The sequence below is a fragment of the Haliotis cracherodii genome, unplaced genomic scaffold (genome assembly GCF_022045235.1).
Source record: "Haliotis cracherodii isolate W230 unplaced genomic scaffold, xgHalCrac1.p SCAF_6, whole genome shotgun sequence".
NCBI classification, from domain to species: domain Eukaryota; kingdom Metazoa; phylum Mollusca; class Gastropoda; order Lepetellida; family Haliotidae; genus Haliotis; species Haliotis cracherodii.
The window spans coordinates 57,676,451-57,695,043 of record NW_027266319.1 but is presented as its reverse complement, the minus strand read 5'-3'; the positions used below and the strand labels follow the sequence as shown (position 1 = coordinate 57,695,043).

General features: G+C 38.0%; 1 protein-coding gene across 1 annotated transcript; it reads right to left on the bottom strand.

The window, feature by feature from the left end:
- LOC139446528 (testis-expressed basic protein 1-like) lies at positions 1-807 on the bottom strand. The gene is made up of 2 exons (XM_071227831.1): positions 261-807; positions 1-134 (listed from the first exon to the last, which is right to left on the bottom strand). Exons 1-2 carry the CDS (start codon positions 805-807, stop codon positions 1-3), a joined length of 681 nt encoding a protein of 226 aa, XP_071083932.1.
- Between the last annotated feature and the right edge of the window lie 17,786 nt (positions 808-18,593).

Genomic DNA, 18,593 nt, shown 5'->3' with positions numbered 1-18,593 from the left:
TCAAAGACACTCTTCTGTATCATCTGGAACCGATATTAAAATGTCACTCTCACTTTTCTCAACCTCACCCTTCTCCACCACACCACCTGTCTTCTCCATACTTTTCTCAACCTCACCCTTCTCCACCACACCACCTGTCTTCTCCACACTTTTCTCAACCTCACCCTTCTCCACCACACCACCTGTCTTCTCCACACTTTTCTCAACCTCACCCTTCTCCACCACACCACCTGTCTTCTCCACAATTTTCTCAACCTCACCCTTCTCCACCACACCACCTGTCTTCTCCACACTTTTCTCATCCTCACCCTTCTCCACCACACCACCTGTCTTCTCCACACGTTTCTCATCCTCACCCTTCTCCACCACACCACCTGTCTTCTCCACACTTTTCACATCCTCACCCTTCTCCACCACACCACCTGTCTTCTCCACACTTTTCTCAACCTCACCCTTCTCCACCACACTACCTGTCTTCTCCACACTTTTCTCAACCTCACCCTTCTCCACCCCACCACCTGTCTTCTCCATACTTTTCTCATCCTCACCCTTCTCCACCACACCACCTGTCTTCTCCACACTTTTCTCATCCTCACCCTTCTCCACCCCACCACCTGTCTTCTCCACACTTTTCTCATCCTCACCCTTCTCCACCACACCACCTGTCTTCTCCACACTTTTCTCAACCTCACCCTTCTCCACCCCACCACCTGTCTTCTCCATACTTTTCTCATCCTCACCCTTCTCAACCACATCACCTGTCTTCTCCACGCTTTTCTCATCCTCACCCTTCTGCTGTTTTTTCATCAGATAACTATCTTCAACAAAGTAGTCTATTTTTTATGTATATATGTCTTCTTCTAAACTGTGATATATTTGAAAACATATCTCTTAATATTTCATAAAATCAGAATATTTAGTGATTGGATAAGAAAAGTTAGATAAAGATGACAAAATGTCTGTGCTGTTACTTTTAAATCTTAACCAACTTTTTTTTATTTAGCTTGGAAGATTTGTACAACCATAGCCTCTTGAATGCCTGTGTTATTTGAAAGGAATTATTTGTGTTAATATGGTAATTATATTATTGATTGGTTATACTAGGAAAGACAGTTTAAGGTGATGATAAGTCTGTGCTGTTATCACGGAATGTCTGTGCTGTTACTTTTTCATCAGATAACATCTTCAACAAAGTAGTCTATTTTTTATGTATATGTTTTCTTCTAAAATGTGAAAACATAAGTCTTAATAATTCATAAAATTTGAATATTGAGTGAATGGACAAGAATAGTTAGAAAAAGCTGACCAAATGTCTGTGCTGTTACCAATATTTGTCTCTGCTGTTACTTTTAAGTCTTGAGCAACTTGTTTTTATTCATCTTTGTACAACTATAGCCTCTTGAATGTCTGTGTTATTTCAAAAGGAATTATTTGAGTTATTATGGTAATTATATTACTGATTGGTTAAACAAGGAAAGACAGTTTAAGATGATGATAAGTCTGTGCTGTTACCACTTACCACCAGTGTCTGTCCTGTTACATGTTTGAAGGTAACAGCACAGACAGTAACAGCATAGACAAATTGACATTAATTACAGTTTTTTTTAATGAGACCTCTCTTGAAATGTTGAGACCACATGACATTGTGAACAGTTCATATTTTCTAAGATTCTGAAAAAATGGTTTTAGAAAAAAATATTTGTTTTGGCAAAAATGAGCAGTAACAGCACAGACATAAGAAAAGGGTATTCATGATAGGAATAAACTTCCCTGTCAAGCAGAATTATCCAAGGTCTTCTCTCACTTGAAGGACACTGCTGCCATGATAGCACAGGAAGTAAGCTGTATTTCTGTATATTTTGAATTATGGGAATCTTGAAGGATTATTTATTTTTCAGTTTTGATCCATCCTGGTAACAGGACAGACACTTTCTTATGTACAAGTGTTTCTTACCAAAAACCAATATAAATAAAAGTGTGTATCTTTAAAAGATAATTTTATTCCATGAGTTAGAAAGGTAATGTACAATATGTAAACATTTTTTACATAATATTTTTAATTTTTAGCAACATTAAACAATGTTGATGTGCAAACTGGGGGTTACGAACACACTGTTCAGCTCAATTTAACCGCAATTAAGCAGTTTTAATTAAAATAAGAATTACCGAAACTTAACTTTCAGACACCATGGTATGTTCTACGAAAAACACTAGTGTTTAAACATATCTAAAATAAATATTTTAATTATTATTCAACTCGGACTAAAATTTTCACTTTTTTTTAGAATGACCCATTTGTTTCTTGATATTGGCAAGTAACATTGATCTGTAGCCTATAGGTGGTGGGAATAGTTATACCTAATATAGACAAACTTAGATTGACCGGCAATAGGATCGTAACAGGGTGGGACAGGATGAATATGCCTGCTGACGAAGCATGCGGGTCACCAGGCGTGACAAAAATCTCTTAGAATATTACGTCTCCGCTTCTGAAAACGTAATAATGAGCATATAGGTAATTTAGGTATACACACATCAAAGTGTTATTCTTACCACGTTGTCACTGGTAGGCCTAATTGTGTAGATGTCGAGGTCGGGTGACAAATTACTAAAATTAGGTGATGTGGGTCTTCTCTTGTTTCCACTTGATTTTCATCGTTTCCATACAGCGAAGCTTGCTCGTTTTGGTTCAAAATCGTATGGTATTGCGATTTCTTGAAGGGTCAAGGGAACATCTTCGGACCAGGCAAGGTATCGGATGCAATGTTGTCTCACCATAAACTGGTACTTGATATCTTTTGCGTTGTGACAAGACAGGGACCCAGTTAAATTGGCACCAATTACGTCATAATCTAAGGGGGATAACTCAGGCCTGTTTAGCTCGGAAAACGAAGGCCTCATAACGGCATGACATTTTCACACTTATTGTGAGCTCGCTACATTGACTGTGAGGAAAATGAGTGTATATTTTCAAACACTGATACTACCTAATTCTAAAATTCCGTTTTGTTTAAAAAAAGAAAGAAAGTGATTTTTGCGTGTACACTTCCCCTTTAACTCGTGACATATTTTCCGTAATCACTCGTACCTCATGGGTTATTCTATAAATAACCAATGTCCATGAATAGCCGTTTCATTTTATTTTATAACTAAAACTGAATATATTACTTTAACAAAATGGATAATATTTTTCGTTTGTCGCCTTTTGACGTCATAGAGAAAAATCAGTTTTCGTCATTTACGGCATGCTATTTTTGGCATTGAATGTATGTCGTTATACATACGCATATAACTCCATTTGATATATAGTTATGTCGCTCAGATATTACGCAGTATTTTGTTCGCTCACAGTTTCCGTAAAGCTCCTAAGTAATAAAAAAATGATCGGTGAAAAGCCGGTTACCGGTTTAATATTTGCAGTTAAATTTACACCATCAAATAGGATATCTGATTTTCGCCACCTCTGCGTAATTTTATAGCCAGAGGTAGATCCAGTGCCGCGTGAGCGCAATTCTCGAACAACCTTCACTTTTCCGATCTTAGGAAAATGTGCGTCAGAAAAAAACCCTCGGCATCCAGAGTGTTAAACCCAAACAACAACAAATGCTTCCATTAGTCATTGGTGCATGGACGTGGGCGTTTAAGGTCTACATGGGCGTATACATAGAAAACACAGAGATAAGATACAGGACCTGCTTGCCTTCATCGAAACAATCACAATTTAAAATCCGCCCAACAACATCCAAACATGGTGGCAACAATGTTACAAAAAGAAATTGATCTAGGTAGAATTGCAGGTCCATTTACAGCACCACTATTTCACGATATGATAGTTTCTTTGGGTGCAGAGTGGATGGACTAAGGACATATGCTGGAATTTTTTCCAACTGTATTGGCAGTAAGACTGTTGGGCGGACATCTACGAAACAAACGAGTGTTGTTTGTTTGTGACGACCAAGCAATGGTAGCAATTATCAATAAACAAACAGCAAAACCACCACGAGTTATGCCGCTGCTTAGCCGCCTGATACTTCTCTGTTTACGACATAATATCGTGTTCAAAGCATCGTGTATTCCCACGAATGCAAACGTTATAGCTGATGCACTTTCGAGATTTCAGTGGTCCAGGTTCAAGGAAGCAGCGTCGCGGGCAGACGAGATACCAGCATATACCACAGGACATATGGCAGATCTGACGACAGAGGTGCAACGTCTAGTGCAGTCTTCTCTAGCACTAAACACATGGAACCTGTATGAGTCTGCACTAAAGGCATAATGTTTTCCGCATCTCTTTCAGCCTGCCACACATTTGGCCCGCCCCGGTTGATCACTTAATGCATTTTATCGCTCATCTCTCCTTAACAGGAAAATCTCCTCGCACGGCAAAGTCGTATACATCGGCATTAACAACATGGCAAAAGTTACATGGTATGCTTGACCTAACATCCCATTTTCTTATTCAGAAAGCCTTGATCGTATTTGTCAGACAGAAAAAGAAAGCTGACACCTGACTCCACATTACAATTGACTTATTGCCTGTTATTGTCACAGCATTACCGGTAGTTTGTGCTTCAACTTACGAAACGTCTCTTTTCACAGCTGCATACTTGCTTGCATTTTTGGATTTTTTAGAATCAGTGAGCTGGTGGCAGAGTCAGCCAAGGATTTCTCGCATAAGGCGTGTCTGTTGTCTGATATGCATGTGGCAGCAGATAGGTCAGATAACTGTACGTTTACGCTCATCTAAAACTGATCAGAGCGGCAGAGGTATGAAAATAAAAATAACAGCTATGAGTAGTATATAGTGCACTTATGCCCGTTTTTTAATTGCAGCCCTCTCACTGGCTGATTTCTACCCGCAGGGTCCCCCTCCCCCAGCCCAGGGTCACCCCCCCCCCCCCCCCCAGCACTCCAGGGGTCCCACTCCCACCCAGGGTCCCCCTCCCCCACCACCCAGGGGTCCTACCCCACTTCCCCACCCATTTTGATTTTGAGCGTTCATATGTAACTTATTCATAATTAAACCTAGTGAATGCTATTCTAGACTTAGTGTATACAATAATAATAAAAAGAAGTTCTAAAATTACAAAGTGAAATTCTCCAGCTGATTATGAATAAGTCACTTAACAACGCTCAAAATCAAAATGGGTGGGGAATCGCTTAGATAAAACTGATATCGACTAACTTTGTTTTTTATTCAGTGATGCCAGTGCCTGTTTTATACGTATCTGGGCCTAGATTTTCGAAACGATCTTAGCCCTAAGATTATCGTAAATTTATCGTAAGGAAATCGTAGGCTATCGTAGCATATTTTCGAAACTATCGTAGCCCTAAGATATCTTAAGATTGTCGTAAATCTAAGATAGCCCCATACCTGTCGTAAGTTTATTTTATCTTCATCCAAGATGGCTGCATACTTTTCCATAGATATTTTGCCAAACAATTAGTCTGCTTTACGTTCAAACATTGACATTTCATTTTGTAAAACTGAGTGATTCAAATTGACACTTCGAAAACACAAAGAACGCATCAAGGATTTCACGTAAAAAATGTTCTTAATCGCGACAGCGATCCACATAACTGTGGAGTCGATAGCTTACAATATATTTCTATCCGAGTCTATGCTGAAGAAGTGTGAAACAACATACCTTTTCGATAATTTCGGAAGGATAAAAATGGAAGGTGTCGGCAGGCTACAGTAATAACCGTGACCTCATTGATAGCTCAGGGGACGCTAATCTTAGTTCAAACTTAGTTGAGAGTGGTTTCCCTTTGTATTCGCCCGGGACACCTCGCTCAATGTTACAGTTTTCATAAAGCGAAAGGGTTCCACTGTTATATTTTCTGGATCGCATTTGTCTCAATGCTTTTGTCTTTATTTTCGCATTTAATAAAATTATATCAATCTCCATATGTCAAAAAAACAATGAAGGTTTGCATTTTATAAAATTATATCAATCTCTATATATATAAAAAAACAATAAAGGTTTCGCATAAGTTTTTACATCTAAAATCGTGTGGGACGGGTGGTTTTAAAAATTGAATTTTAACTATACAGTGTAGTATTTATTGACTTACAAGGAAATACATGTGATCAAATATTTGTATACAATATTTGCTAATTTTATTGCAAAAGTTTATTTAATGAAATTTACTGATCAATATAAAATAAACATTTTCAACACAATAATCTTTGCATTCAATAAACCGGTTTAAAAATATTTTTTGTCTTTTAATATTTAAGTCTACATCTTCTAAAATATAGATATACTTGAGCCAATTCAGACAATAAAATCGTTGTAACGTATTGGGTCAACGGACACATACTAGTAAATACTTAGCAATTCTGTCAGACAAGCCAAACATGATTGAACTACGTTCTGGAATAGATTTGACACATTACAAAGTATTTCGCTCCTCAGCCAGATTTAAATGAAATCAGACAAATCAGTTTATTAGCTCTACTTAATTTAAAAGGATAGAAAATGACTACATTACATGTATGTTTACGTTAACTTGTGGCGTGTTCCATGAAACAACATAACTTGACAATTCCTAAATTATCTCTCTATGCGAATGAAAATTAGTGTCACTTTTAAATTTTGAAAATAATTATGGATCCAGATAGATAAAAAAAATGAAAATTCATCATCTAAATACTGATAGCTTATTATTGTATTTAAATCGTTGGTTAGTTCGTGAAATATATTGGATACATAAGTAACAAAAGAAACTTAACAAGCTTAGATTGTTATAAAACTTGCTTGTGGGTGCGCTGCTTCTTGAACAATTTTTGTTTTGAGTGTTTCCACGCATAATGTTGGTGTTTACACTAACATAAACTTGACTTTTGACATAAACACAAAAATATACAGTATACATCACTTAACATCAGACTTGAACACGCATGTTAAATGCTGAACGCATATGCAGTTCGATCAAAGGTCTCGTCATTGTCATTTAGAGTAACGTCCCTTACTTTCGTCCTTGACTTTGTACGCGATGTGTTTATACACAGGAGTCCGTATCTAAAAATAGACGCCCTCATGCATATTCATGACCATCTCCACACGCGAGCCCGAAACAAATTACAATTACAGCAACAAAAATATTAGATATTGTATACAAATATTTGATCACATGTATTTCCTTGTTAAGTCAATAAATACTACACTGTATAGTTAAAATTCAATTATTAAAACCACCCGTCCCACACGATTTTAGATGTAAAAACTTATGCGAAAACTTTATTGTTTTTTATATATGGAGATTGATATAATTTTATAAACTGCGAAAATAAAGACTAAAGCATTGAGATAAATGCGATCCAGAAAATATAACAGTGGAACTCTGCCGAAATATAACTATGAAAACTGTAACATTGAGGAAGGTATCCCGGGCGAATACAAAGGGAAACCACTCTCAACTAGCGTTTGAACTAAGATTAGCTCCCCCTGAGTTATCAATGAGGTCACGGTCATTACTGTAGCCTGCCGACACCTTCCATTTTTATCCTTCCCAAAATATCGAAAAGGTATGTTGTTTCACACTTCTTCAGCATAGACTCGGATAGAAATATATTGTAAGCTATCGACTCCACAGTTATGTGGATCGCTGTGGCGATTAAGAACATTTTTAACGTGAAATCCTTGATGCGTTCTTTGTGTTTTCGAAGTGTCAATTTGAATCACTCAGTTTTACATAATGAAATGTCAATGTTTGAACGTAAAGCAGACTAATTGTTTGACAAAATATCTATGGAAAAGTATGCAGCCATCTTGGATGAAGATAAAATAAACTTACGACAGGTATGGGGCTATCTTAGATTTACGACAATCTTAAGATATCTTAGGGCAACGATAGTTTCGAAAATATGCTACGATAGCCTACGATTTCCTTACGACAAATTTACGATAATTTTAGGGCTACGATTGTTTCGAAAATCTAGGCCCTGGCAAAACTGACCAATAGAAATCGAAATTTAGAAATTTGCCATTATAAGGGGTTTGCTATATGTTATGATTATAAGGACTAGTGGACTATAAATGTTAGTTTCTACCGCTTGTACACATGCAGCTATCTTCGTTAATAAATCATCGCGAGACCGATGAAGATCTGGGCAAGGATTGGTCTTCAGCAACCTATGCTTGTGGTAAGAAGCGACTGCACTTGTGGAAGGAGGCGACTAAAGGGATGTGTTCCTCAACCCTGGGAGTTCAGTGGCCAGTGTCTACTATTTTCAAAATGTGTAACAGTGTTTGAAGTGTTACAACATATTACCACCCGCTTACACATACACTTAAGGTGTTTAAAAACTTCCAGGATTATCCAGATATCAATTAACACTGAAACGTGAGTGAGCTTGCAACACTTTATTGACAATTTCACAATAAACACGACACACACTGCGTTTATAACTCCGAGAAGAAGACTTGCGTACACTTTCAGGAATGGATGGCGTGTCATCCACAGATGTAAAAAAACGGAAGTTAATCTATATTGTGATCAGTTTGATATGATCATATATAGTAGATAAAAAATCTAGAAACTTAGAAAATGTGAGGGTTGGTAGTTTGACCCCAATCGAAGATGAATTTAAGTAAGTTAGAACATTGCGTAACAAATTTCGGAATACAAAACCAGCTGCATTAAGTTTGGATACCTTGGCGCACTATATAAACACGTCATAACTCATTGCTATATGCCGTGAACTTCACTGTGAAGGTACTTGGGCTGCCGGGAGATCTGGTTGTTTCTTCAGTTACGCCTGTCAAATTAAAGGACTGCATACTTATTGGCTGGTCAACGCGTGTTGCATGGCGTGCTGTTTACTGGATAAATGAAATTACATGACAAAAATTGAAATTAAATTCAAATTTAGGTAAAGAAATAAGTTAATCTCAAAGATAAAACAGAAGGTTAGATATAGAATACATAGCAAGTCTCTTTCAGCATTTTTATATAATACTTGTATATCAAGTTTGCATGCTGATACATTTGAGCCCCTGACTATACCTTATGTGAGGGCGCCTGTTGCTATACTGCTTTCAACCCATGAGGTGCCCTCTTTCAAGCTCCGTACAGCGCATGTGGACAGAAACAAGAAGGCACCATAACATGAAACTATGAAACGTACAACGTAATGAATGGATGGAAACTTACAAGACTACCGTGCATTGTCAACGGCGCGGTAGAAAAGCACCACCACCACCAACAAAACCACCACCAACAACAACACCACCACAACAACCACCAACAATAACAAGGCAAACCAACGTTTTTGTTTGTATTACAGATTCACTGAAACTGATTTTTCACTGATTGTTTCTTTAGATATTTGGCTAACAATACTAAAATACCGCCTGTTCTCGTGTGTACAGCTGCTTGCTTATTTCAGGCCGAACTCCGGGTCAGTGGTGACTCAGCATAACACCACTGCCACAGGCTAATTTGCATATCACGTGACCGGACTTTTCACTTGTTTGTAAACAAATGCCCTTTTTCAGAAATCAGCGTAAAACGGACTCCTTTAAAGTATTTGGGGTCGCTTAATATATTGTTTTGCATAATTATATAGGTATGCTACTACAACTGCGACAGTGAGTTGCATGACAATATATATTTATACATCAAGTGACCGTATCGCAAGCTCTCCGTTGGGCTTCGATGTCAGCACGTGGAGCCTTACAACCAATGTAAACAAAGAATAACTACGCAAAAACAAATATATTTTCACGTATTAGGATACTTTCTTAATGAACCTTAACCATTCTTCGACGTTTGTTTATGAAAATGAGTTGACTTGTCAAACATGAAACGGATGAAAAGCATATTCAATGTCTTGAATGGACTGTGAAAGATGTGACGAATCGTCACATGGCGCTGGCCTGTGGCAGAGGTACTATGCTGGCTGGCTGCCGGCCGCATGGAACTCTGGGTAGGAGAGTGATTTCATGGCATATAGAATACTAAACGAGATCCCGTGTAATACCAATTTCATGAAACTCGTGAATAGTTGTGGTATCTGACGAGCGCTACAATACGATGGCCTTGTGGAACGGACCTTGCTCCTCAAAGTTTACAAAAACGTCACAATACACGATGACCTAATTTGTGGAATTTTGTTGCAAGATCCATCGGCGAAACAATGCCATGTGACGTTTGCCTAGCAACAAGGTTGCTGGGGTCATCGAGTGTGCATAAGCTCCTCTCAGTGATCTATCAACTCCACACGCAATGTCATTGAATAAGCCAAGGGATGTTGAGAGCTTTCAATATGTGTTCGTGAAACGTGTTCCGAGAGTACACATTGTCAAGCACGCGTTTTGGTATTACACAATGTGTAATAAAGCTGTATGTTTATTAAACGGGTCATGTCTTCACGGGCAAGTAATAAATATATTTACAGACATCTTCATGTTAATTTCTTCATATAAAAACATGGCCAGGCACACAATAAATACAATTCAAATTGTAAATCATCATGTCTGTTGGTGTGGTAGCGCAAATTTAACATTTCATTGACCAAGTTTGTTATCTCGAGTGCACACTATACACAAGAAAATACCACTTTGGCCCCATGAATCTGTAATACAAACATACTGTATCTAGGGCGATGACTTGCCGAAGACTGTATGGCCCTTACAACAGACGTTGTATCTCCACATCTACTGTCTGGGCCACACCAACATCCTTTAATGTTGTACACTTCAAAGTCGTAAAAAGGCCATTGAAGATGGTCACTGAAATTCTCATAATAATTTAGATAATTATATGGTAAGCTCAAGGTTCAAGGATTTGCATCTGTCTAGTATACAAAGGTATGAGGCCAACATATTGTTCCATTGTTTAATTCGAGTGACGTCAACTTTTCCTGATAAATTTGGTAAATATAATACCAAGATAAATATATTCAATTGCTGAATTCAATTTAAACTCTCCAAAGATTGATGTTTGATATTACTGCAGAAAAAAAAAACTGCCAGAAATTTCTGTACAAAAAAAAAATCTGCCAGAAATTTCTGTAGAAAAAGGTCATTGAAAGCAACTCCAGATTAAACTATCCAATGATTGAACCTTATTTCTCCTGAATTTAAACAATCCTGCTAAATATTACTGCAGAAAAAAAATCTGCCAGAAATTTCTGTAGAAAAAACAAAATTCTGCCAGAAATTTCTGTAGAAAAAAAAAATACTGCCAGAAATTTCTGCAGAAAAACAAAATTCTGCCAGAAATTTCTGCAGTAATGCATTTTCTGAGCCAATTTTTGAGCTTGTAAACATGTGTACACACCGGGACACACATTATTTGGATTTGTCTCCTCGAGATCTTTCCAATGATATAAAACATGTTTTTGTAGCTCGCTTCCTTCTGTGTGGTCAAGTTCGGACTCCTGGCCATTCCTAAGTTGTCCCGCCCTGCCTTATCGGCTTCACGACTCCAGCGACGGTCGAACTACAAACGAACCTTCTTTTACAACCAGTAGACATACTGATTACTTCCCGAGAACAGTTCGGTCAATACTGCAGACATGGAATAAAACATAATGATTCATCCACCTGATAAAAGGTAATGTTGTAGGTAATCTAGCCTGCGTCAGATACACGCAAAATTCCAGCTATATGACGGCGGTCTGTAAATAATTGAGTCTGGGCAAGACAATCCAGAAATTGATATCATGAGCATCAACCAAGCCTGACCACCCGATCCCGTTAGTCGCCTCTTACGACAAGCATAGTTGCCTTTTAAGGCAAAAATTAGTTGCTGAAGACCTATTCTACCCCGATCCCTACAGGTCTCCAGATACACTAGCCAATGATATAGAAATACCATTTATTATATACATATGAATGAAATACTGGAATTTATCAGTGACGATAGATCAAGTTATCAGTCACTAGTGACTGATATGAACAAGGTGCCGGAACTACTTTCTCTTGAATCAAAACATAAAGAGTTATCCATTTTAAACAGGAATGTTTAATTATGACAAACAAAAATGTCCACGGAACTTAATACTCGATATGAAAAAATATATTTCGCATAACATATATTAACAGGGCTAGTTTTATTCACGAACTATATTCTTTACGCAAACCCCCTTTCTACGGCGGTGGTAAAGGGGCGACAGGGAGAACTTAGTAATTTATCAGACACTGTTTTCGAAAAAATATATAAATTGCAAGTAATAAAAATAAAACATGTATATAATAAATAGAAAATTCAATGTGTTTTCTCAAATACCACTTTTATCTCATCGAGTGAAGTGGGGATAGTCTAATATTTTCACTCGTGACGCAAAGCAATCACGAGTGAAAATATTAGACTCTCTCCAATTAACGAGATGAGATAAAAGTGGTATTTGAGAAAACACATTAAATATCCTCTATATAGAGGCATTGTTGCCATCAACTCCCTATTTCTCCCTCAACATGACCAAATGGCTTCTCTGTGTACTATATCTCACACACTCACTCACTCATTGCAAGCACTCTACCTGGTGTCTACAGCGGGTTTATATCACTGAAAGAACAACACCTGGTGTCTACGATTGGTGTATATCACTGAAAGAACAACACCTGGTGTCTACGATTGGTGTATATCACTGAAAGAACAACACCTGGTGTCTACGATTGGTGTATATCACTGAGAGAACAACACCTGGTGTCTACGATTGGTGTATATCACTGAAAGAACAACACCTGGTGTCTACGATTGGTGTATATCACTGAGAGAACAACACCTGGTGTCTACGATTGGTGTATATCACTGAGAGAACAACACCTGGTGTCTACGATTGGTGTATATCACTGAAAGAACAACACCTGGGTCCTCTTGCACAAAGCGATCTTAGCGCTACAATTATTGTAAAACCTGGTGTCTGCGATGTATATCACTAAAAGCACAACACCCGGTGTCTACGGCGGGTATATACACCATTACACACCCAGTCATGTCAGCCATTGTGGACGCCCAGTTTGTTGTTTCATTTCAACAGGGCAAGATCATGTTTCAAATACATGCGTGAGTTGCGCGGACTTGTGTGTCATGTGATTGTGGCGCATATACAGTTTACTTGCAAATCGTCTTTAGAAAAGTTGATCGGTGCAGCGATTAATATGGCAAATACGGTAGCTGCATGAAGTAATGGATGGTAGTTGGATAACAGTATATTATGATTCTTGTGATATACACGTGCTGCCTCCCAAACCGTGTCAGGCGACGCCAGCACTCCTTTCTATCAGGAGCACCGCTGAATATCTCGCTTTGCATGAACTGCTCGTGCAAAACGCGATGTTTTCAATGTCAGCAAGATATTTAGCACCACATTGTCCAGTGGTGTGATTCAAGCGACTGCAGCTGTGGTAAGTGGAAGTAGATAACACTCCTCAAAACTTTCTAGCACGATTTTATCATAGACACGGGTGAAAAATTGCTTGTTGATGGAAAGCTTTATTCCTGCAAATATACTTTCTTGACTGATAAAAAATGTCACCAGGACCACTAATCTGGGAATTCACCAATTCTGAAGACATTTCAATTGATACAGGAATCGAGGACAGACGCGTTAATTTTCATGTTACTTTTAAGTGCAAAACGTTGGTCATAAAATCTGCAGTATGGTATATTTGTCTTTCAAAGAAACTTTTGCTGTGAAATCTGTATTTTTACCGCTCTGAAGCCAATTTAGGCGGAAGTGTTAAATCAGGGAACAAGTTTCAATGATAAAATATAAAATGAAATTAATTTGTTTTTGGCATGGCTTTAATTTATCAAAGGTACGCTACTGCCTAGAAGCACATTCCCATTACACGTGTTGAGAACAGGTGCTAACGACCAAGTTGAATTTGACAAATAGATCAAATGAATAGTGAGATGAAACAGAAAAATGACATGTAAATCTTGAGTTAATGAGTGGCCACTGACCTGCGTTCAACAGACCATAAACACAATTCGGCCCGTCTTTATTAGTGTTCGTTTGCTGGGCTTATATGCGCGAGCCATTTCACCAGGGTCCAGTATAGCCATTGTGACAAACCGACATTAGAACAGTAGTGAAATAAGATGCCCGTTCATTGCTTCGGGACACGACTGTCGCCGGTTACTAAATGTTCGCAATTTTAATTGCATGTAGTGTTTGTGTTTGTGGATTGCGGTAATTTTTGTTTAAATTTTGCCTGTGTGAGTGATTCCAGGTGATTGCAAATATAATGATGTTCATCCGCCGCATTTATGCTCCAGATGGTACAATTATGATAGAGCAATCACCACCACTAATGTCCTATTATTACTTGCCCGTGAAGAGATCACCCGTTTAATAAACATACAGCTTTATTACACATTGTGTAATACCAAAACGCGTGCTTATGTACTCTCGGAACACGTTTCACGAACAAATATTGAAAGCTCTCAACATCCCTTGGCGTATTCAACGACATTGCGTGTGGAGATGATAGATCACTGGGAGGAGCTAATGGACACTCGATGACCCCAGCAACCTTGTTGCTAGGCTGACGTCACATTGCTTTGACTCGCCGATGGATCTTGCAACAAAATTCAACAAATTACGTCATCGGGTACTGTGACGTGATTGTAAACTTTGAGCTGCAAGGCCCCGTTCCACAAGGCGATCGTACTCTAGCGCAACGAGAGTCTTTAGTCTAAGTTAAATTATGTGAGTTGTGATAGCCTTAGCACTACGATAATTTTGTGGGACGAACGCCTGAATTCTAAAGGTGGACCATTGTATGATATTAAATTCATACGTTTCAACTTTTGACGTGTTTGAAGTATTATTCTGTTAAACTCAATTGGATTATGCCATGGATCGTGTAGGTGTCGGCCTATTTACACTCAACAGTATAATTCTAAAAACATTATAAATGACAAGTAATAAATAAAATACTAAACTCGCTCTCGTGTAAAACCATTTTTATGAAACTCGTGAATAGTTGTGGTATCTGACTCGCTTTCGCTCGTCAGATACCAGAACTATTCACTCGTTTCATAAAATTGGTATTACACGGGAGCTCGTTTAGTATTCTATATTTATCACACGTAGGGATATCCTCCTTTCCCCAAGCCTCACTTTGTGTTTTGTTTTTGTAAGAATCAATAAGGGGAAGTATTGTTGAGGATATTGGAAATGAACATAAACTACCATGTTGTCTGGTTGTAGATAGAATTTGTGATCTTAACAATCACTATAGGTGTGAGCATGCAGACATAATGTTTTAGACATGTTTTAGACAGACAGCAACGTATTACCTTGGCAAAACTTCGCTGCAGTTCTCTCCCTTTGGAGGTTGAAGTTGGTCGGTACTCCCGTCCAAAGACACCACTACACCTCCGTTTATGTAGGTTATGTGACCGCCAGTGTGTCGAACAAGAAGTACATTTCCTAACAGAATGTGAATACTACTCTGATCTACGATATGACTATTCTCATTTGTTTCCTCCAATACATACTTGTCTAAGAAGTTTAACCCCAGAAGACCAATTTATATATGTTATGCAGAATGATAGTCTAGCTATTCCCCTAGCCGCAGTTGTTACTGCTATGTATAAAAGAAGAAAATTTCAATTTGCATTGTAAATAGTGCACTTCTGATCCATAAGTAATTGTTATTCTTCCTTATAGGATTTAACCACATGTTTATACAAGTCTATATATATTCAGTTTTAATGGTATTCTTCCTTAAAGGATTCCTCAACAGTTACAAAAGATATTAACAATTGGACATTTTCAAATAAGTATGTATAAAAATAGTTCTGTTACCTCACGTTCGTATATATTTTGCATTTGTATCTCACTAAACGATACTAGTATAATCTCTTTACATAAAACGGAGTTATTTTTTATCTCTCGTGTCTCATAGGCCAACTGGCCGGGTGGTATATTTTATATTTTGTTATGTACTTTGAATGTATGATTTTTATACTGCGTGACACGCAAATAAAATATTATCTTAACTTATCATAATCTCATTAGGGTTTAGGCGTTTTACGATAGCCCAATGTGCATATACTGAGTATTGCTGCTATGGGGATACCAAAGGAAAAAGTTTAATAGTAAAGGAAATTGGTTATACCATGGAGAGTAGAGTTTTTTCCTGCTTTTTCTTTATTTGGTTTCAACTTTTTCATCATAATGGTAATAATGTCCTCCCCCTACATTGGACATCCCTATTTTTCACCTCAGACAAAAACAAATTTCCAGGTGTCCAAACCACAAAAAAAACATCAATATAAATCCCCTAAATTTGGGCTTAGACCTGGAAATACTAACTCCAGCCCCACCCATAAACCCACACCATACACCTTCACCTGCAAATACACCAAAACGCACAACTTAAAACAAACAGAAATAACAAGGGATCTTACATTTCACCATCAAAGTTACAACAAAAGCCCAAAAGGCATGTGCTAAAGAAACCCATTTAAGTCTGCCCTCCCCCATCCCCCTACCACCCAGACACAGCCAACAGCTCAAACAGCAGGCACAACCACCCAAACTACTGCACAAACTCGCCCCCTCCTCCACTACTCAACAAAATAGAGGAGGGCCTTTCTCGCTAATTAAATACAAAATCTTAAAACAGCACCCTCAGCAACCATAACAAAACACAAATTAAACAATATCTACAAACTCATGGAATAAAGCAGCTGCCCTACTCATTATAAAACCAAATACGAAAATGACCAGTCTTGCTCACAGGTCAAAACTGTGCCAAAAATCTTTGGCTTGCTTCCTAACTGCCACCCACAGCCTTGAAATCAACTAAATAATTCTACTAAGTCAACGTCTCTCCACATTAGCCCCCTGACCATGTTTTTCATAACCTTTTCTCAGTATGGCGATACTACAAAGGAACTGCAATGGCATGCGAGCAAAACGGACATGAGGCTTAAAGGGGACGTTTACACGCAACAATCATTTTCTTTCTTTATTTTGAACAAAACGCTATTTTGGAATTAGCTTGTATCAGTGTCTCAAAATATACCCTCATTTTTCTCACAGTGAAAGGACGAAGCTCACAATTAGTGTGAAAATATCACACGGTTATGAGGCCTTCGGTTTCCGAGCTAAACAGGCCTGATGATGATGACGTAATTGGTGCCAATTTAACTTGGTCTCTGTCTTGTCATAACGCAAGAGATATCAAGTACCAGTTTATGACGAGACAACATATGGCATCCGATATATTGCCTGATCCGAAGAAGTTCCCTTGACCCGTCAAGAAATCGGAAAACCATACGCTAATGAACCAACAGAGGAAGTTTCGCGGTATGGAAACGATAAAAATCAAGTGGAAACAAGATTCCTGATGTGTCCACACAATCACCCATGACAACGTGGTAAGAATAACACTTTGATGTGTGTATGTATTTGCTCATTATTACATTTTCAGAAGCGGACACGGAATATTCTAAGACATTTTTGTCACGCCTGGTAACCCGCATGCTTCGTCAGCTGGGCTATTCATCCTGTCCGTCCCATCCTGCCTGTTACGACCCTATCGCCGGCATCGGCATTGTCGTCAATCTACGTTTGTCTATATATAGGGGAATAGTTATATAACTCTTGCCACCACCTATAGACTACAGATCAGTGCTACTTGGCAATATCAAGAAACAAATACGATCTGTCGTCAAAGGTTGTCGCAACAAGATTACACATTACCAGCTGATTACGAGAGCATATGCTTTGAGTAACACAAAAAAGGGGTACGTCCCAGTACGTTTCGAAAGTCTGTTGCCGAGTGTGTGTCGGGGGGGGTGGGGGGGTGGGGGTGGGTGGGGGTGGGGGGTGGGGGGGGGGGTGGGGGGGGGGTTATGGCGTTTCTCTTTGATTTCTTCTATCCGCATTCAAAATTACTGTCATATTTTATGGATAAGTAACTTCACACCAGCACCAGCCGAACAAAACCGTCCTCATTTGAAAGTGAAACGATAGATCACTTCATGGATATGTTTAGTGTTTTGAACCAGTTACTACAGTTGGCTTATGTCTTTTTAATAGATAATTGGTTATTGGTTTGTTCTGACAACTATTCAAAGAAAATGCATTGCAACTTTGCCGGGAAACTATTTATCATCTTTTATGAGGCCAGATTTTTAGACCATGTAACTAAAAAATATATGAAATGTTTAATATATAATTAATTATTTAAAACAGTAGGTTCTTTAATTGAGTGAACCAAAGATATGTAAAATGTTTACAAAAATCACATTTACTGTCACTATCAATACATATAAATTATTTAAGAAACTATAATTAAAACTTGTTGAAAATATATAAAAAATATTTGAAAATGTAAATATTTGTTTGGAAATTTGGACCTCTTGACCTGACTTTTTGGGCAAAACATCTATAACAACCACCCCCTAAAACTCTGTCCTAACTGACTGGAAATAATCACATGCAGATCAACCCCATTACCTGTGTTCAGTGTGTTCTAAATGTTAACATACCTTATATCATGTGATAAAAATTCAATTTCATAACAAAATACAGTATGTGTAGAGTATAAATCTGTTATATATGTACTTTTACATAATGAAACTATTGTGGTTATTAGGATCAACTGTGT

Excerpts from the sequence above, each read along its gene's own strand:
- LOC139446528 (XM_071227831.1), bottom strand. The coding sequence starts at position 807 with ATGAAAAAACAGCAGAAGGGTGAGGATGAGAAAAGCGTGGAGAAGACA. Across the intron at positions 135-260 it reads AGGTGGTGTGGTGGAGAAGG|GTGGTGTGGTGGAGAAGGGT; the intron begins GTGAGGTTGAGA and ends TGGAGAAGACAG.